The 24,209-nt window shown below is 39.9% G+C and overlaps 1 protein-coding gene across 3 annotated transcripts in view; it reads right to left on the bottom strand.

Annotated features, from left to right (window-relative positions):
• The window catches only part of LOC126169737 (atlastin), a 157,061-nt gene extending 142,113 nt beyond the window's left edge, over window positions 1-14,948 (bottom strand). The window contains exons 1-2 of one of the 3 annotated variants that reach the window (XM_049920668.1): window positions 6,681-6,991; window positions 6,428-6,623 (exon numbers count right to left, since the gene is read on the bottom strand). In XM_049920668.1, coding sequence (XP_049776625.1) covers window positions 6,428-6,623; window positions 6,681-6,932 — 448 coding nt within the window. In that variant the 5' untranslated portion in view covers window positions 6,933-6,991. Of the gene's footprint in view, window positions 1-6,427; window positions 6,993-14,720 lie in introns of those variants that run through there. The other 2 variants (XM_049920669.1, XM_049920667.1) reach the window with 2 other exon arrangements.
• Window positions 14,949-24,209: the final 9,261 nt, after the last annotated feature.

Genomic DNA, 24,209 nt, shown 5'->3' with positions numbered 1-24,209 from the left:
TAGGTACGGCTTATTTCGAATAACCTTTTTTTGGAATGATAGACCAATTCTCAGTGCATTGTGAGGGTTACCCAAATCTACTTCTAATAAAAGAAAGCCAACTATCGACAATGAGGCAAATACTTGTTAGTAAAAACGCTTCCTCTGTACCAGTCCTCTCCCTGGCGACACTTGCTTCACCAACCTTCTGCACCTCTACCGAATTAAAATGTGTACACTTCACTTAGGCCTATTGTTTTTAGATCATTTGACTGCTGTATTCCTTAACCTGAACAGGCTGCCAATGCTTTGTGTCTGACCACTGCCACTAATAATAATAATAATAATAATAATAATAATAATAATAATAATACAGTGTAGGCCCTGCAGCAGTATAGTAGTTATTACATAGTTGCTGTTGGTGCTGTCAATTACTTCGCTTACTGTTGCGAAATGAAAAACGCAGCTATTTCTGATCTAGCTGAGGACCTACCTACAGTTCGGAGACGAATTTTCATGAGATATTTAAGCATATTTGACGTGTGTGTCTCAATTTTACTGGCATAGATCCAGGATCAAAGTACAAAGAGCCAAAGAAACTGGAACACCTGTCTAATATCGTGTAGGGCCCCTGCGAGCACGCAGAAGTGCCGCAACACGACGTGGCGTGGCCTCGACAAATGTCTGAAGTAGTGCTGGAGGGAATTGACACCATGAATCCTGCAGGACTGTCCACAAATCGGTAAGAGTACGAGGGGGTGGAGATCTGAACAGCACGTTGCAAGGCATCTCAGATATGCTCAATAACGTTCATGTCTGGGGAGTTTAGAGGCCAGCGAAAGTGTATAAACTGAAAAGAGTGTTCCTGGAGCCACTCTGTAGCAATTCTGGACGTGTGGGGTGTAGCACTGTCCTGGTGGAATTGCCCAAGTCCGTCGGAATGCACAATGTATATGAATGGATGCAGGTGATCAGACAGGATGTCACCTGTCAGAGTCGTATCTACACATATCAGAGATCCCATACCATTCCAACTGCACGCGCACCTCACCATTACGGAGCCTCCAACAGCTTGAACAGTCCCCTGCTGACATGCAGTCTCCGGGGTTCATGAGGTTGTCTCCATCCCCGTACACGCCCATCCGATCGATACAATTTAAAACGAGACACGTCCGACCAGGCAACATGTTTCCAGTGAACAGTCAAATGTCGGTGTTTACGGGCCCAGGCGAGGCGTAAAGCTTTGTGTTGTCCAGTCATCAAGGGTACACGAGTGATTCTTCGGCTCTGAAAACCCATTTCGATGACGTTTCGATGAATGGTTCGCACGCTGACACTTGTTGATGGCCCAGCACTGAAATCTGCAGCAATCTGCTGAAGGGTTCCACTTCTGGTACGTCGAGAGATTCTCTTCAGTCGTCGTTGGTCCCGTTCTTGCAGGATCTTTTACCGGCCGCAGCGATGTCAAGATTTGTTGTTTTGCCGGATTCCTGATATTCACGGTCCACTCGTGAAATGGTCGTACAAGAAAATCCCCACTTCATCGCTACCTCGGAGATGCTGTGTCCCATCGCTCGTGCGCTGAATACAACAGCACATTCAAACTCTCTTAAATCTTGATAACCTGCCATTGTAGCATCAGTAATCGATCCAACAACTGCGCTAGATACTTGTTGTCTTATACAGGCGTTGCCGAGCGCTGCACCGTATTCTGCCTGCTTACATATATCTGTGTTTGAATACAAACAATTTTGTTTCGTGACGGAAATACGCCCGAATCCTTTCTTTTTACTTCCCCAGAAAATTACATTTTATCCCTCAGGTGTATTAACCCCCCCCAGACTGGGAACCACTGCTCTAGCGAAACATTAAACGGCTACCAGTCATCTGATCCTAAAGCCGCTGCCATACGGTGGCCGGACAAGGACCCTTTCATTTACATCGTAAAGTAACCAAGGAAAGAGCAAGATGAACCAATGGCATGCTACTATGTTAATAAATAACATTCCAAAATACCAAGACACCAAAGTGAAACTGAATGAAGAAAGGGTCTGGTTTAACGACCAGTCGAAATCGTTGTCATTGACACCACCTCAGATAAGCGTAAGGGAGGAGACAGTATGATGCCTTTCGGAAGGAACCTCCCAACAATCGACTGGCGCGATTTACGAACAACTAATTAGGATGACTGATCGGTGATTTGAGCATCGTTCCTTTAGAATATGAGCCATGTCTCCTAAGCATTGTGCTGCCAAACCGTCTTATAGTTGCACAAGTTAACTTCGATGTTCTGAGCTTGTGTGGCACTAAAATCGCAGATGACTTCGGAATGTAAGCCTTAAAAACGCTAGACGAGAGAGGTTGCTGCAATGTTAGTTTTAATTTAAATTAATGTTCGCATTGTTATAAAATTAGTAATTACAAATAAAATGTTATTTTTATTAAAAATTATACTTGCACATTTACAATTAACAATTCCATCAGATAAATACTGAATGCTACTACAAGTAATAAAGTTCCGTCTAAAGAAATCAAACCAGCAAATTCGCGATTGCAAGCTTAGAAGGCTACCTATACACGAACTATGTACGATTCTGTAGTAAAGTTTGATTTTTTTTTTTAATCTTTCACAGCACTCTGAAGTCTATCGTCTGGCGGTTTCTTCTTCTTCTTCTGTTGCTTCTTCAGGTGTGTTTCCGAAATGCATCGTACCGCTTCAGGAAGTTGGTGCCCGGGCACTGACATAAGTACAAAGAACACTGAGGTGGATCAGTTCCTAAGGTTCCCTTGTAAAACTTTCGTAGGTATACGTTGTTGTTTTGACCGTGGAACTAATTAGAGCGAAAGGAATACATGCATTACGGCCTCTTATTCAGCACAATCGCTGTCATCACTAACACAAAAAGTGGCATGGATGCTTTTGGTAAGTGGTGGAATGTGTTCGTAAGAGTGGGAAAGACAATTTAGCACTTTACTGTTGGTCATACAGTACCACATACAAACATAGCTATATGGGGGAGAAGTATAAGACACGGTAAAAACACTGTAAAACCAAATCAAAGGCTAAGCCCAAGAGCAGAATTTAAACAGCACAACAAATTCATTGGTGAATATGTACACTATCACTGCAACAGTACCATATTCGTGGCTTTGTACAGCAAGATACTGCACTCACTTTCATTCTTACGTTTGGTGTATGGTAGAAAGAATACGTATGCTAAAAATGTCACAAAATATTAGTTTAATCGTTTACAATGTTCAGTGTTAGCTTGACTGAACATGAAACTTCCTGGCAGATTAAAACTGTGTGCCCGACCGAGACTCGAACTCGGGACCTTTGCCTTTCGCGAGCAAGTGCTCTACCATCTGAGCTACTGAAGCACGACTCACGCCATGTCTCACAGCTTTACTTCTGCCAGTATCTCGTCTCCTACCTTCCAAACTTTACAGAAGCTCTCCTGCGAACCATGCAGAACTAGCACTCCTGAAAGAAAGGATACTGCGGACCGAGTCTCGGTCGGGCACACAGTTTTAATCTGCCAGGAAGTTTCATATCAGCGCACACTCCGCTGCAGAGTGAAAATCTCATTCTTGACTGAACATGTTTGTGAAAAATAGGAGCAAAAGTTTAGAAAATTATCACTTGAGATATGCATGCGAAAGTAGGTCAGACTCGCCAGTAGTTACACTTCCTTGGGTTGAACCGATCAGGTGGCTAATCAAGCCCTCAAAATCATCATTCTAGTAATGGTTCATCCAGCTAAATTCGGCTGTACACCCGAAAACATACTTTCTGACGATAACGCAGAGGATAACTCAATGACAGCAATCGCTTTTGGGAGAACAAACAATCCCAGATACCAGAATCAACATACCAGACTGTGCTAGGTAGCTGCATCTCTCAGTTCTACTTCCAGACTGAAAAGCCTCTGTGGTTTCTAACACTTGTCAACAATGTCTTCTACCAAATGGGTTCTCGACAACATCTGCAAAACTTTTGATATATTAACGAGGCACACCTGCAAGTACCAGAGAGCCATCTTCTCGAATCCCACAGACTCAGTGGTATTCCAACTGTGGACTACTTGCTCTCCATCCGTACACCTCTACACTTTATGAAACAAACGAACCACGTGAAAAAGGGGCTCCACAGCGACGGTATCAATTTCGATTTGCATCGTTTTGGACTGGAGTTAATATTTCTTATAATTTTCGCTCCACATTGTACGAAATGCCAATTTTGCAATATTAGGAGAAACAGCTGCTGCAATTTTTGGTAGATAACGAGTTTGAATTTGCTGTGAACGCTACATCCAACAGCAATTATCCTGTAATCATACATACAACAACAATTACAATTTTTATAGAAGGTCACGTTTATTCAGCACTAAGAGCTACTGATAGAACAAACCTTTATTTAGTACTAGTTTAGACTGAACACATCATGCAATATAAAATAGTTGCAGCAGCCTATATGATATAGCTCTTACTGTGGCGTCAATAGTGAATATAAAATTGTAAAAAACCGTTTGCGTCACTGTCAGCGAAGGTAAAATGAACTTTTACAATTAGGTAATCCTAGTCACTGTCCATTTCTTTCTTCCTTCTGCTCTGTGTAATTCACTCTCCATACTGCATAGAGTAGACAGTTATAGACAAATATTACTTTCTATACATTTTACCCTTGAAGACAGTGACGCAAGATGACTGACTTCGTATTTATTACTGAAGCCACGGTAAAAGAGACGCTGTAGTAGCTGTTATAACAATTTTATGTCGCCTAATGATAGTTTCAATCTAAATTGGTGGCAGCTGTGTCAACAGCTATTGGTGGTAAATAAATACAATTTTCTTTAAATATTTACGACCTTCGGTGCACCATCTGCACAACGTACTAACAATTTCGACAACTCAGCTTTGGGATGTTCTTGGTATCTCCTGACAGAAGTTTTATTTAAGGTACTGAACCGTATATTCTTGTTCCCGATGTTAAGCATGTTGCGCGTTTCACATCACCACACAAAGCTACGACTGGCATATAGAAAGCATCCAAGGTCGTTTCTATCATTAGGCAAGACTAAGCGACCGGTTAAAGTGGCAACATTTTTGGGGCAGCAAAAGGCGGAAAAAAATTATTTCAAATTAAACAGCGAGTAAATTGAGCAAACGAGAAGCAAAAATGAGTAGAAATTTAAACAGTGAATTGTTTTCAAAGCATACGGAACAGTTATTTATTAAGTCTTTACTTAGTCTGACGAAGGTAAACCCACTGCCTCTAGCTTCCTAAACACTAACGCAGCCGCAACTGAGTATGAGAATTACTTCTGATATTTTCTAAATGTTACTATTACGGGCCAACACAAAAACAATGCTACATTTGATTTCGTACTGAAATTTCAGTGTGATTCTGTAAAAGAAAAAACCTGAAGCCAAAAATTTATTGTACAGAAGAAGGGTTATTCTGTTTCGTAACTTTGATTGAAGGAACAATTTAATAAAAAAACGCACTTAATTTTTTTCTTAGGGTTTAAACGACCACCGTGAGCAACTCAATGGGCTACAAGCAGTCGCCCGTCTCTAATTTAGGGGCCACTGACTTCAGGGAAGGGATCGAGCCAATGCCTTTAGATAAACAACATCCATGCCTCGCAGGGAATCGAACCCGGACCCATCTTTGACGAATGATCAGAAAATCGCTCAGACCACTGCGCCGCCGGGACTGCTAGTACAGAAAATGCAAGCGTAGCGTCATTTATTTATTTAATCACAAGAAAGTTTATGCTGAAAAAGAGTAGATGTATTCCTCATTCTAAAAATATTTCAACTACAACAGATAACGAGTATCCAGATGATCTAGTTTCATGCTTTGCATGTCTCCTCTCAGTATAGCATAATTTCTAAATTCAAGCAAAAATTCATTAGCGCCAGAAAATAGTTCCACACCTTTACTAGTCCACTTTCCTGTAATCAAATGAAATAAGTAAGTGATGCTAAATTTGGCTACGCTGTGTATTCAGTTGAGTTTCGATTTAAAACCTTCAGCACATTCTTTCAACTTCAGTTATTTTGGGAATTTTGAAAAACCGAACAAAAAATAAACTGAGGATACTTGTTGTCCTCAATCAATATTAAAGGAAATGAGGACAAAGCTTGAAAATTGAGGGATACTCGAAGAAAAAGAGGGCGTTTTGTCACCTTAGTTTAGTGATTAAAAGTGTAATAGGAAATTTATATTCTTGTGCCGTTGAATGTCGGTGGTGGAGAGAAGGAGACCGAGAATACTAGACCGATGGTATTGAAAAAGAGGGGGCGTATTTTATCAGTTCTCGCCTAAGGCAGTAAAACACCTAGCAGCGTTCCTGAAAGTATCACAAGTGTCGGCATTACATATGACCATGCATGCCCTTTCTGATTAGCAAAAGATTTCCAGACGGAGTGATATGCTTGCCTGATGCTTGCTGAGTAGATGACCGCTGGGCAGGTAATCGTTGAGTAGACATTTTCTCAACTGCTGGATGTGCAGCAGGCACTGTTTCTTGCTGGGCAGGCACAGGTACTTGCTGAGTAGGCACTTGCTGAGCATATATTCGTGGGGCAGGCACAGGTACTTGCTTAACAGGCAGAGCTCCTTTCTGAGCAGATACCTGCTCGGTATCCACAGGAACTTGTTGAGCAGGTACTGGCTCGGCAGGCGCAGATACTTGCTGGGTAGCCACAGGAGCTTGCTGAGCAGGTACTTGCTGGGTAGCCACAGGAGCTTGCTGAGCAGGTACTTGCTGGGTAGCCACAGGAGCTTGCTGAGCAGGTACTTGCTGCGTAGCCACAGGAGCTTGCTGAGCAGGTACCTGCTGGGCAGGGGTCACTTGCCGACCCGAACTCTGCCGTCTGGCCGGTCGGCGAGGCCCGCTGCGCCCCGGTGTCGGGGATTCGTTACTACGCCTGTCACCCGTCATTGCTTAACTTGCAAGCAGCTTCGCAACGCTAGCCAGCACTTGCGCTGTGCTGGAGCCCACGCTGCACACTACAGACAGCGCGCCGCAGAGGCCGTCGCCGCAGCGCACCACGCGATATTTTAGGCTCACGAAAACTTTGCCAAGGTTTCATTTTATTCTGCGTATCCGGCTCTCCCTAGAGTCTGCAGGCTCCTGTCGTTGATGGGTTGGGCTTCTCCACATCTCTGCAACGCTCCGCCCGAGTACTGTTAAGGACACTACAACACGTTATACTCCTAACGACAACGATAACAATGTAATAACAGACGTTATCCAACTCATTGCACGGCAATGAGATCGTGCGCAAGTGTACTGGCATACACGTACGAGGGGCATTTAATAAATAACGAACATTATTCTTATTTCTTATACGTTTATTTTTTTCAATACCTCGTTATAGTCCTTCAATATAGTTCCCTGCTTCTCTATGACTGAGTCCCAACTTCTCGGAAGCTCTATTATTCCATTCAGGACACCACTTCTGCTCGTCTGTCGAATGGCTAGGGCAACGGCGGTAGAAAGCTCTTATAGAGAAAGATAACGACGCTCACGCATAGGTTTTTCCCAACTTCGGAACCAAGTCGAAGTCTGGTGGACTCGTGTCCGGGATGTAGGGAGAACGCGGCAACACTTTTCATCCGTATTCGCGCAGTTTTTGGGCTACAACGTTGCTGTGGCCCAGCCTCAAGCAACTGGGATCGGGTTTTGTGCATTTTTCTGAGCAGGTTTTTGCATGAAGTTAAGATAATACACAGCTGTGACACTTGTTCCACGCGGTACTCTGTAACGATGATTCCTTGGTGATCATAAGCAAAAACATTCATCATTTGCTTGAACTTTGAATAAAAGCGTCGAAATTATTTTGGACATGGAGAATCTGAAGCTCTTTACACATAGGACTGCGATTTCAACTCCGATTCAAAGCCTCTCTAATTTAAGTTTCATCAGCATCGACAATTCGACACCAAGAATCCTTGACCATCACGGTCGAATTGTTGTTTGAGCAAGGCTGCAGAGTCCAGGCGTTTCTGCTTCTCCAGCAGTGTGCGACTCCTCTCGTAGAAATTTTTCTCTTCTTCAAATCATTTCTCTGAATACAGAATTCTGATGTTGGGGAAATTCCCGTGGCTTCAGAGAGTACCTCAAGTCAAACTGTTACAAGACCATCTGCCACAAGATTCACACCATCTTCTTGGATCCCACCGTGAAACTGTACCACGGTCCACTGTAAAATCGCCACAAATGCAATGTGCATTTCTGTCGCGTGAAGTTCCGATCTTGATGTACGACATCTTGTCTTCGACTATCACAGTACCAGATACAATTGCTGCCTCTATTTCTAATTGTCGCCAATTTTGTGTGAAGAGTACACGTGCTTCTTCCTCAAGCTGCCAGCTACATCTGACGTAATTTTCGTTGTTGTTGCATCAACAATCCACAGTAATATCAATATATGCATTATTTATGAATATCCCTCGTATACCTTTTTGATACTACTCATTTAATATAATTTGTCCTTATTTTTATGAAGACTGATTTAAATCGTTTATTTAGCCGTCTCGGCTGCACATTTTCATGATCTGACTAGTTTCCATCAAAGTTGATCACTCTTCATATCTATATGAACTAATAAAATACTGCTAGTCAAAATTTTCTTTTAGTTTTCCGTTTTTTATGCGAGTCATCGGCGGGATAACTGAGCAACGTTGGTAAAGGCCGTGCCACGTTAAAACGTTAGTCAGCGACTAATACGATTTTCACTATTGTTGCGGAATAATATTCTAGCAGGCGACTACAGGAAGTGAATGTTTCGGTGACTACTGTTCCCCTAAGTTCAGCTGGAAAAAAGCCCTAGAGCAACTAATTTGATGTTATCTCGAGCACTAAAGAATCTCCAGCGCAGCAGATACGCTTCTATAAAACGCTCACCATAAAAATAAACCTAATGTAAATATTGCACTATGTATCCCGCGTTTGCTAGAACGTCAGTGGATTTCCGATCAAGTGGGACTGCAGTCAAGCCGTCTCGAGTACTGTCAAGCATGATAATAGGGGTACGTTTTGTGCTGTGCGTTACGCCCACATCGACTTAGCGATAATACGGGACAACAGCTTTACCGGAGCATTTAACATTGACAGCACTGGCCCGTCAGCTGTTACAGCTAGCCTGCAGTGATGTGGCCAGCTGCAGTTCACACGTAAAAAGATACGAGCAGAGGAGCAATACAGCTTCGAATGTCTTAATTTTAAAGCAGAACGAAATATTAAATGGCAAATCTCTCACAATATGCTCCTTAGACGACTAGAAGAAAACACAAATACATTATCGTTTTTAGCTAACATAGGCCTACTACTGTAATTAAAAACAAGAATGATGAAAATTCCTGACTTAATCATAGGGTAATTTTTATCTGCGTAAGCTGTGTGTAATTGAGAGAGTATTGAAGGATTTCATAGTATAGTTAAATACTGATGCCACTAAGGATATAATCTCTTAGCTCCTTCCTTATCCGAATCCGAGAAATTCATTTCAGCTCTGGAAGTGTCACCTGCTGCTACATTGATAACGGGCCTATCAACAACATTTTCTCTTCTTTCACGACGAGTCGTCCTATATCCTGCCAGCGTTCGGCAGTGACGTGTGAAAAAGCTGTGTGTGTTAGTTCCAGTACGACTGGCAGCTTAACAGTCTTTGGATACTTCTCGGGCCAAATCCCACATCTTGCTTGGGTTCATATTGTATTGATACAGTAGCAAATGTAAAAATCCAGCATTTGTATGATCTGCTCGATGCTGTGAAAATGATTTTTTTTCATGTTTCTACTATATTTATCTACGTATGTGGTATGAAACAATGGACATAGTACAAATAAAGAGGATTTGTTGTTTCCTTTTTTCCTTAAAAATTAAACTTATGTTTCTTAATTTAAACAACATACATACAACAGCAGACAAAATTCTTTGTGAGGTGATAAAATTATGGGCGTGTTAATATTGGTCTTTTGAAATTTGAAGGCAACAATGAACTTGGGCCCGAGATCAAACATACATACATACGCATCAACTGAGAATGGGTAAAATGCTGAGGAATGCTGTATAATGTCTTGAATGAGTTCAAAATTTTTGGCTATCAGGAGAGTAGTTGCGCCTTACGACTTTAGCTGCGTACGTCCTTTCTGAATTTATTTGTTTTGTTCTTTGGTTTGCGCAATGAATACCAAGAAAGGCAACTTACTGGGAAAAAAATGAAGAATGAAAGTCTCTTAGTATAAGCTTTTTCATCACATCACAAAGCAAAATGTCATGATCATCGACATCCTTTTGCAGAATAAAAACTGCAAGAATATTCTCAGATTGAAGTGTCACTGTCTTTCATTTAACTTTAGTTGGAAACATCAACACACTGAAATGCAGTACTACTTCCCAATAACAAATCAGCAATCTCTTTCATTAGTTTACCATCTAATTTCCAAAACGAAAATGTTAGGTTTCAATAATGTAATACTTACTTAGTCCTACTTTGTACAAATGCAAGAACACTTTATAAGTGTGTTTATTTTCCATTAAATAACTTTTTTTGTTTTCATTTCTAGCCTGTTACCCACAATACAAGTCCACCATTGCTCTACAAAGAAACACCAGCAATATTTTAATGTCACTGAACAGGAAATGCAATAATCCAATGCGAAGCAGGGAAAGGTGCTGGTTTCAGTGCTGTCACAGCAGAACAATGATCTTCCGTATGGCCACAAAGGAATGGTTGATACAGCTTTTTAATGAGGCCCAATATTCCAAAACCATGACAGAAATAGCCATAGTGTAATGGCCTTTTTAAAGCTCAGAACACAGTAGAAGTTATTTGAAAATATACTACTCAACTGACTGACTCACTCAGGCTGTTGATCAATAGTTCAACCCACAATAAGCTGTCTTTGAAACAGGCAAGAGTTCTGGTACACAGATCCTCCACCTAGCTCAACATACTTAACATTGTTTCGAACACAGATCCATCACAGGCGTAAGCTTCATTGACCTTAGTACTGCATTTGATACTGTAACCATTCTATTATCTTACAAAAGGCATTTGTTCCCAATAAGGATCCAAAACTTAGCACGTAGATGTCAACGCTATTGCAGAATGGTAGGTTTCTTCTTGATTTTAAAGGGCAACAATTCAACTGGAGAATTTAGAAAAAAATGGTCTGCCTCAAGCAATCGATTTGTGCTGGCTCTGTTGCTGTTTCATATGTATACAAGTGACCAGCCACTTCCTTAAAACAAGTTTTATTTATGCAGACGAACTTGCCCTGGCCCCATAAAGTGAAACATTTGAACAGAGAGAACTTGTTCTTGATGGTGCTCCTATAAGTCTAACTACCTATAGCCCAACCTCCCAAAAACTCTACTGTGTTAATAGTGGCAAACAGCGGTGATTGTACAATGGGCACTCGCAAACGATTCTGCCACATCTGGCGGTAGTATCTGTTTCTGGTGCACTTGGAACATTTACTCTTGATTTTCATGTTAGTTAAGGCATGGTGAGGTTATTTAGCCACTACATTGTTCAATATGGGTGGCATGAAGCACACACAAGTGATACATAGAAGAGTTTAGTTTTCTCAGCATACACATTCTACCAGGGAGAAGAGAAGCAGTGGTCTGGTGTAGCGCTCACCCCAGCACTGTCAGTTACGAGGACAAGTAATGGCTGAAGCTTATGACACAAAATGCCACAAGACATTCTCTGTCACTCCGTCTTTGCACCACATGCATAACATGGCCGCCTTCTTATGCACACACCAGTTTAATGGTATGGTGTATCCACAGACAAAATGGCAAAATTCTCAAATGGACTACAGTTCAATACCTGTGAAGACCTATGTGAAAAACAATAGGAAAATACCACATTATTATCCCCACAACAGACATGGTAATGGCCCTCTATGAGATGGAGCGCCAACATTATGTACAGATATGTTGATGAGAAAGCACTAAAAATAAGTAGTAGCTAGACAAAATGAAAGCCTATGCTGCACTCATAGATATCACTATGTAAATTCTGCCTCAATTAATATTTTGAGTGCCTGGCCCATAATATTATATTATCTTCAATGTTGAAAAGAATTCCCTTCTAGTAATATTACCAAACAGTCTTAGTGAGGACTGCCACATTCTGAACATAACTGATACTGCAGATCTGACTACAACATTGTGTCTGTAATTTAGGCTAAACTGAAGACTACACTATACTACACGCATGGCACTCCAAAGTGTTAAATAAAGTAAGGAATCTGGATGAAGTGATAACTGGGGTAGCTACAAGACAAAACATGGAAAAGCATTCAGGTGCTTCAGCAATATGAAAAGATTGTAGTTATGTGGCACAAAAATTCTAACTGTTGCAGGTATTTCATAGGAGAAATAGTAATTATCCCATACTGCCAACAATGAAGTTTTCCATCCCAAAAATAAACACTAACATATTTAAGAATGTAGCCTCACTACCATATTTTGCATACAATAATTACTTTTCATGTTTTCTAATTCATCACTTTTACTGAGAGAAGAGAATCCAACTGTAGAAAATAGAAACAGTTTTATATCCCTTGAAAACCTTAACGTAAAAAAAAAAAAAAAAAAAAAAAAAAAAAAAAAAAAAAAAAAAATCACACACACACTTATTTTGTGGTATTTTTGTTGTTCAACATACTTCACAGTATCAGTATTTGTGGTGCTCTCACAGATTTATTCATTCACATGTCACTAGAATGTGATGCCAGCAGGTAACTTATGCAAAAAAAATGTAAGTTTACATTTTGCATTATTATGCACACTGAAAGATTATCCAAATCACTATGACACGGGGTAAAGCAGGTGGCTGACTTTGGTTTATTGGCAGAATAATGGAGAAGTGCAGTCAGTCTACAAAAGAGATCACTTGTGTGATCCACCCTAGAATAATAATGCTCAAATGTGTGGGACCCGTACCAGATAAGATTAACAGGGGATATTTAACGTATACAGACAAGGCAGCATGAATGACCACAGGTTTGTTTAATCCATGGCAGAGTGTCACAGAGATAGTGAACTGGCAGACTGCTGAAGACAGATGTAAACTATCCTGAGAACATCTATTAACAAAGTTTTAAGAACCTGATTTAAATGATTAATCTAGGGATATAATACAACCCTCAATGTATCACTCGCACAGGGATTGTGAGAATAAGATTACAAAAATTACTGTTAGCTCAGAAGCATTCAAACAATCATTCTTCCTGTGCTCCATATATGAATGGAACAGGAAGAAAGCCTAATAACTGGCAAAAGGGATCTCACATTGTTTGCAGAGTATAGATGTAGACATGGCACAAAAGTTCCACGACACCAGAGATATGATTGCTGTTCTATCAGGGTTACAAGAAAGTAGTACTGATGTTTCTAAGTCGTCACAACAGATAAAAAAGATCTTTACTTGGTGAACCCTCTCCTTGAAACACACACATCATCACACAACTCCTGTTTAAACTTTTTCAGTTCAATAGAACAAGAGTATTAAAAATGATCAAGACGTAACTAACAAATAGTTCTCTCTTGTTTTGTTGACAAGCACATAACAGATTACTGCCAATGAATTACACTATAGAAAGTACTTCAACAATACTAGAATCATATAGTTTTGCCTCATTTAAAGTTCAACAATCATCTCAAAATATTGCAACTACAACCATGAGATAGATCACAGATGATATATTGTAAAAGTAGTGAGTGTTTTAACTGCATTTCATTTGTCTATTACTACAATTAGCTGCCTGTCACTGAGCTAGGAAATATCAAAAATGACAACAGAATAACAGTTCTCAGAGAGCGGCAACCTCTTGAACATAGTTTGTTCATTTGCGACAAAGCCAATGGCAAAAAAATAAGAATATAGAATGGCTAGACATGTCTGACTTTGTATCCTGTATTCACCAACACATTTCAAAAACTCGACGCAAGTTTAAAATATGTGATACATCCCATACGTATACATTAGCTCCGCGTGAGTTTCATAATGTTTACATCAATATAATGGTGCATGAGAGCAACTAACCAGTAGATTCCAGTGGAAATTTAAGCACACTAATTCATTACACACAGTGCTATATTCAGATTATATTAACGACTCGCACTGTCGCTGCCGTTATAAACAATAAATGCCTGAACAGGTGTGTATCCACAGCGTGTCCACAAACGTGACAGGAATATGCTAAACGAAGCGCGGTTTTGATCCAAAACACTATAAAAGAAAACAGTCTCTAACCCAAACATTTACCCATCATTTCTGTACACAACGCAACATACGTTCACAAAACTTTTCCCATATGGTGACAGATATGCTAAGGTTATACACACCACCAACTGTGGCGAAAAATTGTTCAGTATTAGCACATCAGTTTAGAAAACATGAAACATAACCTACGTCTACTAGACAACACATAAACAAGAGCACGTAAATTTTGTCAACTCGCTTTTGTCCCAAAAATACGTGCACAGCAAACCTACTACCATAAAATATGCACCAGTTACCAGTCGACGTACTTGTCTAAGGAATCAATCGCTTCGTGCGTATTGTGCAAAATAACATAACATACAATATTGCTAATATGTATATGTCATTGGCAACAGTCAAGTTTAAAGTTTTTACCGTTGCTCATTTCACACAAATAGCTTCCTTACAGTGACAGTACAAAAGGACACAACTGCACTTACCTTCATGCGATCTCTCCTTTGTATTTGAATGTTTACGTCCTTTACTGTCAGCCATACTGTTCTAATTCCAACGTCATATCCTTCCTCGGAGGCGGGAGTGGTAATTTGCGCGTTGTTCATACAAAATTGAGATATTCAGACATGATGGAAAACATGTAAATTCTGAGGTTACCTATATCTAGGTTTCAAGAACGTGTCCTTGAACTTTGCGTCTTTTGTTTCTTTCGTTGTCGTCGACTCCGTATCAAAAAGAAACTATTCGATATTACATGGCGCTTATGTTTAATCACAATCTTGGCCGTTCAAAATAAACATATTAAGATCATCCACAGCGTTTACAGATAAAATCAACCAAATAAAAAGGTCTTCTATGAAATCTGCTTTCCATAGTATGTTATTAAGTGGCTATTAAATAATATCCCATAAAATTTGTAGTTCAGTTTTACAATGTGCGCTCGCGTAGTCGTTACCCATATGGAGATTCGTAAGTAATACACATGCAGTAATTTTCATCTCCAAAAGCTAATGCGAACCGTAACAATGCTCACAGGATTAAAACACTGCTTACTTGAAATTCATAATGACTAGATTGGTATTGGAAAACATCCTTAAAATATGAGAGGTTCAAAAATATTAAGTACCATTCATTATTTCACTAAGAATACATCGTTTTACATAAATCACACACATGAAATGAAAAATAAACACACACAATTCGTAAGTCTTTAGTTCTGGTTCATACATGTTTTTCTTTTCCTTTTATACTAAATTAGTTCATGCATTAAGACGTTGTCGTCTGTCGTAACAATCGTCTTTTCTTAGCCCGCCTTTTCCTTTTATAAATGTAACGCTTTCTCGGTCCAGAATATAAGAATTTATTGGCCTATGACTCAAGAGCGAATCCTGTCGGGGGCAGGAGACTACATCTGTTTCTTCTTAATCTCGAGAAAGAAAGAGATTTTTTACAACATAGCTGTCAGACTAAACAGTCTCGAAAATTTTATCGCCATTGTAATTGGTACTAAAATGGATAAAGAAACCCCTTCGTTTACTCTTGCGGATTTGGAGACGCCTAGATGATACAAAATATCTATGAGCTCATACTCCTACCAAAATCCTCGATTAGACTCTGAGAGTGACTTCATGATTGAAAAATAGTGAATAGTGTTTTCTATTCGTCTCATAACATACAATTTCTAATCATACGATTAGTGTACAGGAGACTCGTAAAAAAAAAATGGATAACACAACTTAGGCCTAATTGGTACAAAGAATTTTAACATTAATATAAACTTTTATTTTTCATTCTTGCCTTTTGTGAAGGACAGCTACATTTACACACAAGACTATATGTAAATTTATCCTGCTCAAATGTTCAGTTCATCCTTCATGTACTCCTCAACAGTGTAGTAGCAGCGTTTGACAAGTATATCATATAGCTTTGTTTTCAGTGTCTCTAGGTTCATACTCAGAACATTCTTTCCTTTTAGCTTGTTATGAATTTTCATTTACATATACTGAGGAAACCATGATTCAATTACGTCGTGCAACAGTGGGATAAAACAATGTGAGTAGATATGAAGTGAAATAACCAGCATTGTTCAGCTGCATGTAAACTGCAGTCTTCGATTATTTCACTGATCTTAGGAAAATAAAGAGGGTACTACTCATAAAGTTCTATAGCGGATGCTGCTCGAGAGCACAGGACACTTATCGCGCTTAAAGAAGATTCAAGCGAGGGACTGTACAAAAAGGGGCAACGAGAATAGCAGTGACCAGTTAGACTTTAGGAAGATATCTCAAAAATACTAAAAACCCCAGCTGATGGATACTCAAGCAAACGAGCCAATACATTTCTTTCTCCATTAAAGGCCGATTCAAAGTCGACGTCAACGGAACGGAACGGAACGTCAGGCGACATCATCGTCAAACCATGGAGGATTCACAGTAAACTGAACGTCAGTTTTATTAACCCAGTACCGAACGGTTAAAATGAGCTTGTGAGATGCCGTCCATAATATAAGAAGTCGAAGTCTAATGTTTATCAGAATTAAGAAACTAACAATTATAAAGTTAATTAACAGCCAAAGCAAACTTCGTAATGGATATCCTTGATCCATTTTGTATAGTAAATTGCCGAGAAGTGAAAATATTTCAAAACATCGACATTTATTTGCTAGAGAAAATATATAAATACAAACACATCAAACAATATTTCTAAAGAAATACAGAGTCTGTTTGCATTATCAATTCCGTTTATTTTCGTTTTTGTTTTCGTACATAGCAAATAGAGTCACAAAAACTGTATTTTTCTCCTTAATAGAGCTGACTTTTTCACACAACAAAAGGTTTTCAATGAAAATTGCTTCGTCAGTTCAAGTTCTTATTTATACACACCTTCTTTGAGTTATTGCAACACGTACATCATTTTTCGCTTTCAGGCAAATGGCATATATTATGGAAGAACTCTCAACGGAAAAAATACCCTAGTGGTCATAGAACATTTGTCATTCTCACGAAAACAAGGGAATATAATAAATTATAGCCTATGAAGGAAGACGCAAAAGCACAAAACCCACAACTATAGCATAAGTCAGCGTTGCGAAAATAAGTTAGCTTCCGATGTTAGCAGACGACGACAAAATTCTCCCCCCCCCCCCCCCCCCCTTTTCCCTGCAACGTCAACATCCCACAACCCTTTCCAACGTCATGTCAAAGCTTTCACCCTGAGAAATCTGGACAGTGGCGTCCTGTTCCATATCTACCGTTCCGTGCAGTTGACGACGTATGTGATTATCGCCATTTGAAATGCATTGTGGAACGTTTTTACATTCCATTACGTCAAAGCTGGTGAGCCTCAAGCAGCCGCAGGTGTAGACAGGGCACAACAAACTTTCAGCAGCAAATTGAAAAGTAAGAATGTAGGGAAATCAGTAAAGAGAAAGAAAGTGTTGTTGTTAGGTAGTTCCCATGGAAGAGGTGTTGGCCAACTTCAGAATACCAGGTCACCAATTTTTTTAAACCTAGTGCTGGTCTGGAGCAGGTGACAGAGGATTTAGGATCATTTTGCAAAGATTTCACTAAGGAAGACACTGTGGTTATAGTGGGTGGGGCAGGTAACAGTATTGACAGAGATCCTGGGTACAGTATAGAGTGTGACCTGGAGAAGATTGCATCAGCATCGAGGCATACGAGTGTTGAGTTTGTATCTGTTCTTGGGTGCCATGACCGACCTCATTTGAACTCTTCTGTCAAGAGAGTTAATTTGGAGCTGGAACGGCTGCTCATGTCGGGTGCAGGGTCACACATTGGTGTGGTTCATGTTGATTCAGTAAGTGGGATTATACTAGGCATGGCCTTCACCTCAACAGGAAGGGGAAGGGTAAATTGGCTGGGGAAATAGCAGGAAAGTTAAAGGGGGAGGCACTGTCATGAGTGGTAAAATACCAGTGGTTATAGGGTTCAGAAAAGACCCTTTTTTAGGGTAGGGAGGACAGAAAGAAAGCAAATTTTAAGAGAGGTTAGAACTGAGACAAACCTTCAGTTTGAGAAAGAAATCAAAAAACATAATTCCAGCTTATTACATCAGCATAAACAGCCATTGGTTAAGAATTTTCAAATGTCAGCAGATATTTTAACTCCACCCAATTTTAACTCAGTCAATGTGAAATGTCAGCTATCTTCATTGCATCAAAATATTCGAGGACTGAGAAATAAAATTAATGAATTAACTATCTGCATAGATGAATTAGAGTTTTCAAACCCAGCTGACATAATCTGCCTCTCTGAACGTCATGTGACCACTGGTATAGAACTTTTAAGTGTTACAGGGTTTAGGTTAGCATCTCACTTTTGTAGATCAGAAATGGAGAAAGGAGGAGTTGCCACATTCACCAGGAACTGTCATAAATTTAAGAACATAGACATTCATAAATTTTGCCTAGAACAGCATATGGAAGCATGTGCAACAGAATTAGAATTTCACCAAAAGTCCTTCATAATATTAAGTGTATATCGAGCACCTGCAGGTAACTTTAATCTGTTTGTAAACCACCTTGAAGCTGTACTGGCCCATTTAACAACCAAAAACAAAAAAATAGTGGTTGCTGGTGATTTCAATGTACATTTCCTTAAAGACTCTCCCAATAAAAACTTATTTGAGTTAGTAACACTATCATTCAACTTAATTCCCACTGTAAAGTTCCCCACTAGGATAGCCACTTGCTCACAAACAACCATTGATAATATCTTTATAGAAAAGTCCAATGAACAAAATTATATTACAAAACCAATAGTCAATGGCCTCTCAGACCATGACATGCAGTTCCTTCTGTTAAATGTTAATACTGAACAGGATATAAAATCTGTTAAATCTGAGCTCAAGAGGGTAATCAGTAAGCCAAAAATTGATTATTTTAGGACACTCCTCAGAGACATTCACTGGACTGATGTTTACAGTGCTCATGGCATGAATGAAAAATATAACATTTTTGCTAATAAAGTGCTTACCTTATTCGAACACTGCTTTCCCCCAAAACTTACCAAGGTTAGAGCAAAGTCTACAAAGCAGCCGTTGATTACTCGAGGAATAGGGGTATCTTGTAAAACAAAAAGAAAACTGTATCTGTCAATCCGAAACATTTCCAATTTTTTTGTGTGACTCACGCAGCTGAGTTCCCGATACACATAGAAACAGTTTAATTATTTTGTGATCTTCATTGGAGACACTTCCATTGAAAGCAGTGTCTTCAGTTTTATTATTGTTAATTTGTAAATAATATGCCTGGAACCAATTAGTGCTTCGATGTATATATTGCCTTATTTACATTATGGTGCTGCTGCCCTAGGTCATCAACTTTTGTTATTAGTGTTGTATCATCTGCATACACATGGAAATAATAAGGGTAATATTATGAAAATCATAGACTGCTACTCATCATATAGAGGAGATATTAAGTCATAGACAGGCACAACAACAACTGCTTACATATGAGCTTTCAGCTAAAAGGCCTCCTTCTAAAGTAGAATACACACACACACACACACACACACACACACACACACACACACACACACACACACACACATTCATGTAAGCAAAGCTCTCTCACACATTCATGCAAGCACAATTCACACGCACACATGACTACTTTCTCTGGGCGTAGAGGCCAATGGTCATGCATATGTGAGTTGTGCTTGCATGAATGTGTGGATGTTTTCTACTTTAGAAGACCTGTTGGCCAAAAGCTCACACATATAGCAGTCTTTATGTTGTGGCTGCCTGTGACTCAATATCTTCTCTATATGATGAGTAGCAATCTACCCTTTTTAAAAAGTTGTTATTATTCCATCCCAGATTTTGCATTGTTTGAAGAATGAGGGTAAATTGTTTATACACACAATGAACAGGAATTGAGACATTACTGAGCTCTGTAGAATGCCTTTTTATAATAGTGAATGAGTCCGATATTTAGATTTTATAGTTATCATCTGCTCTCTGTTATTTCAGTATGACTCAGTAAGGTAAAGAGCATTCTCTCCAACTCTGTAGTACTGGAGTATTTTGATAAGTATACTATGGGAGACAGAACCTATTTACTCAAATCCAGAAGAGTAGAACAGATTGTTTCCTTACTTTCAAGAGAATCATATATTTTTGTGACAATCATCTCAACTACTTTGACAATGGAAAGATGAGGTCTGAAACTATATTGTGAAGAATTAAGTATATTAGTTTGCCTGAAGTGCTGGTTCATCTGTTTGTGTGTACAATATTCTGTAATTTTTCCACGTGATTGGTGTGATTGAGATGGGATGATGGTTATAAGGGGATGTTTTGTCATTTTTGTTAGGGGTGGATGTCACAGTAGGCAATATGGGAAAATTCCCTCATGTTGATGATTTTGGTTAGTGGAAGTAAAATCTTTTCTTTGTATTTTTTTATTACATAATTTGTAATTTGAAAGTCTATATAAATATTCCACTTTTGAGTTGCTGCTTACTGATGTTAAGTCTCCTCTGAACTGGGATTCTGGGCAATTTTTTGAACTTTACCCCTTTTCCTAAACATCTTCAGTCCTTTCCTTTCCCCTTCAACTCTTCTGCCAGAAGAAGGAGCCACTGGATCTTAATGCTTGTAAAAGTTAAACCTTTTTGTATGTGAGTACGTTCTCCTGCTACCACTTGGTGAATAGATTTTTTTTTATTTATTCAGTTGCATCAAACATTCATAAATATTTCATGATTTTAATATGTCAGAATTTTAGATGTTTTAACTACACTGGTCAACAACAGTTTGGAATACTACTGTAAAATGTAGTCTACAATACTAGAGGTCTCATTGACATAGACACTTCATGTATTATCCTTTCAGAGCCCATGCTCTGCATGGTGTTTACTACTGAAATGCTTTATGGCTATTTCTCAGTAATGTAAACATACTGCTGCCACAGCGGGACACCAGGAGCTGTCCTTTATCAACAACAGTTTCATTCAGTTTGTGTTCAGCACTCAAGTAACATGCCATGTAGAGGCATATGACACTTTGATAGAGTCAGGGTAGTAGCTTTACTTTCACCAGGTCATACACAGAAAGATGTTGCCGATTGGATACATGTCACCCAAAGTTGTGTGTCTAAGGTGTGGAGGGACTACAGAGAGATGGGAAATGTCAGGAACAGACCTTGCAGTGGTCATCCTGATATGACAATACAAATGCAGGATCCTGTCCTCCAATTGTCGGCTCACAGGCACCCAATGTCAACTGCCAGAAGCACTGGAAATGACTTCTCCTGGGCAACAAGAATCTGTATCTCAAACAGTGCATAGAAGATCTCATCAGGATGGTCTTCATTCCGTAAGACCAATGAGAAGTTATGCAGTGGACCAATGGAACCGACACAATCAAAAGACCTGGGCTCTCGCACATCAACATTGGATTGTTGCAGAGGGGAGAAATGTCATGTTTGCAGACAAGAACAGGATTGGGTTGTGATGTGACACTATATGTGCGAGGGTTTGAAGTGCTAGACAACATAAGGAGTACTGATATATTCAGGAAGTCCATCCATTTGTTGTGTAAGTGTAATGTTCTGGGCAGCAATAATGATGGGATGGCAGACACCTGTAATTCCCATCTCTGGCAGTTTGCCTGGTCCTCGATACCTACAAGAGGTCCTACAAATGATTGAAAGACCCTGTAGACATAAAGTCAGTGACAACTTCATCCTAGCAGATGACAACGCAAGACCACACAGTACTCTAGCAGTGTCTCAGTATCTTCAGAGATGCAACATCAATCAAATGCATTGGCCAGCACCGTCCCTAGAAATGAATTCAACTGAGCATGTATGGGACCTGTTTGATTCTGCTTGATGATCATCAAGACCTCACTGAAGCTGCCTATGAGGAGTGGGACCTCATACCTCAATATAAACTTGTTGGTCTTATCCAGAGCATGCCTTCCAGAATGAAAGAACTCATCCATGCGTGGGGGGGGAGGGGGGGCATACTACTAAATACTGATAATCATCATCATCATCATCAAATAAAGATTTTTGCTATTTTTGTCTACCAAGTGTACACTTAGGAGAGAGCCTGCTTTGTTTTGTAATGATTTTTTGTAACTAACCAAGATCATTTCTGTTTTCAGAAGGAATTATGTTTATTTTGTTAGTAAGATATTGTACAAACCTCAATGGGTGTACCATAAGCAGTAATTATAGTAAATTCTATGATATTTCAAAATTTTGAGGAGGTGTGTATACATGGTGTTCTGATATTTTTTCTCATGCAGAAATTGGTGAAGTGCTAGGTAACTAGCAGTAAAGCTATGAAAAAGGGGACTAGGAATAATATGAAACAAAATGTTCAAGCAAGCATTCTAGGAAAAGTAGAAAGCTGCCAACGTGCTTCTTCCTGTCAAACACAGTCTTCTTGTTCTTTTCCCTAGCAGTCATCCCATCCAGTACAGGGTCTAGTTTTTCATGAATTGGAGAACTTTATATTGTTATTCAAGTGTATGGCTGGATGCCTTTCCTGACATCACAGTCACTAAGGTAACATAAAGGATGGAAGTCGTATGCATCAGCTGACTGTGAACTTTGTCAACTTTGTGCTGACAGCAATATTATGAATAGGACCGACTGTTACTCACCATGAAGATGAGAAATTGAGTTGCAGACAGAAACAAAAAGACTGTTACATATTGAGGAGTTTCCAGTAAAGCCTTCTTCAGAAAAGAAAATACAAACAGATTCACACAAGCAAGTACACCTCTTGTACACTTGACCACTATTTCAAACAGCTCTAGCTGGAAGGCAATTGTCGTGTCATGTTGAATGAAAGCAGCAATCTGGAATGGAATGGGGAAGGAGGAGGGATAGCGGGACAATGGTGGTTGTAGAGAAGAACGCTGTTTGGCAGAGCATGCAAGGACAAGATGGGTGCATGACAAGGCTGCAACTTGCAGCACGGGGTGGTTGTGGGGGAGGGGGGAAGGGAAACAGGAAGTGGAAAGGGAGAGGAGCAGAGAAGGGAAAAAAACTAAAGGATGGGTTGGGAGAGAGAGCACACAATGAGGGTGATGGGACATGAATAGCAAAGAGATAATAGGACAGAGGAGGCAGAAACTGTTGGGTCAGGGTGTGGGTACAGTTGGTTACCATAAGTTGAGACCAGGATAATTTTGGGCTTGAAAATGTGTTGCAAGGATACTCCCATCTGTGGAGCTCAGAAAAGATGGTGGTAAAGGAGAGGTTCCAGATGGCCCCTGTTGTGAAGCAACCATTGAAATCAATCATGCTATGTTCAGCTGCATGTTGCGATGTTGCACAAAAGGCTGGTCCCCTTTGCTCTTGGCCATAATTTGGTGGTGGCCATTCATCCTCGTGGACAGCTGGTAGGTAGTTACAAATATAAAGTTGTGTTCCATCGCCCATTCAATCTCCATAACACCCTAGTCCATTGATATGTCACTCTAATCCCAATTTTGCCACAGCTGTTATATTCCTGTGGAAGACCTAGGTGCAAGAGCTGCCCAGTCCACCCACCCAGTACTTCCTATTCCAGTCCTGTCACAGGATTATCCTACCCCATCAGAGGCTGGGCCACCTGTGAAAGCTGTCATATCAAATATCAGCTTTGCTGCAAACTCTGCACAGTTTTTTATATTGTTATGACTACCAACCAGCTGTCCACCATGATGAGTGCCCATTGACAAACTGTGGCCAACAGCAAAGGGGAGCGTTCTGTGGCACAATATACAGCTGAACACAACTTGCTTGGTTTCAATGGCTGCTTCACAACCTGGACCATCTGGATCCTCCCCTCCACCACCAGCTTTTCTGCACTGCATAGATGGGAGTTATCCTTACAACACATTCTCTGATCTCAAAATTATCCTGGCCTCAATTGGTGGTAATCTACTGCTCAACACCCTCCAATCAACAGTTTCCACCCCCTCTGTCCTATCACCTCCTTCCTATTCAT

The sequence above is a fragment of the Schistocerca cancellata genome, chromosome 1 (genome assembly GCF_023864275.1).
Source record: "Schistocerca cancellata isolate TAMUIC-IGC-003103 chromosome 1, iqSchCanc2.1, whole genome shotgun sequence".
Taxonomy (NCBI): Eukaryota; Metazoa; Arthropoda; class Insecta; order Orthoptera; family Acrididae; genus Schistocerca; species Schistocerca cancellata.
This window is presented reverse-complemented; position numbering and strand designations above follow the sequence as displayed.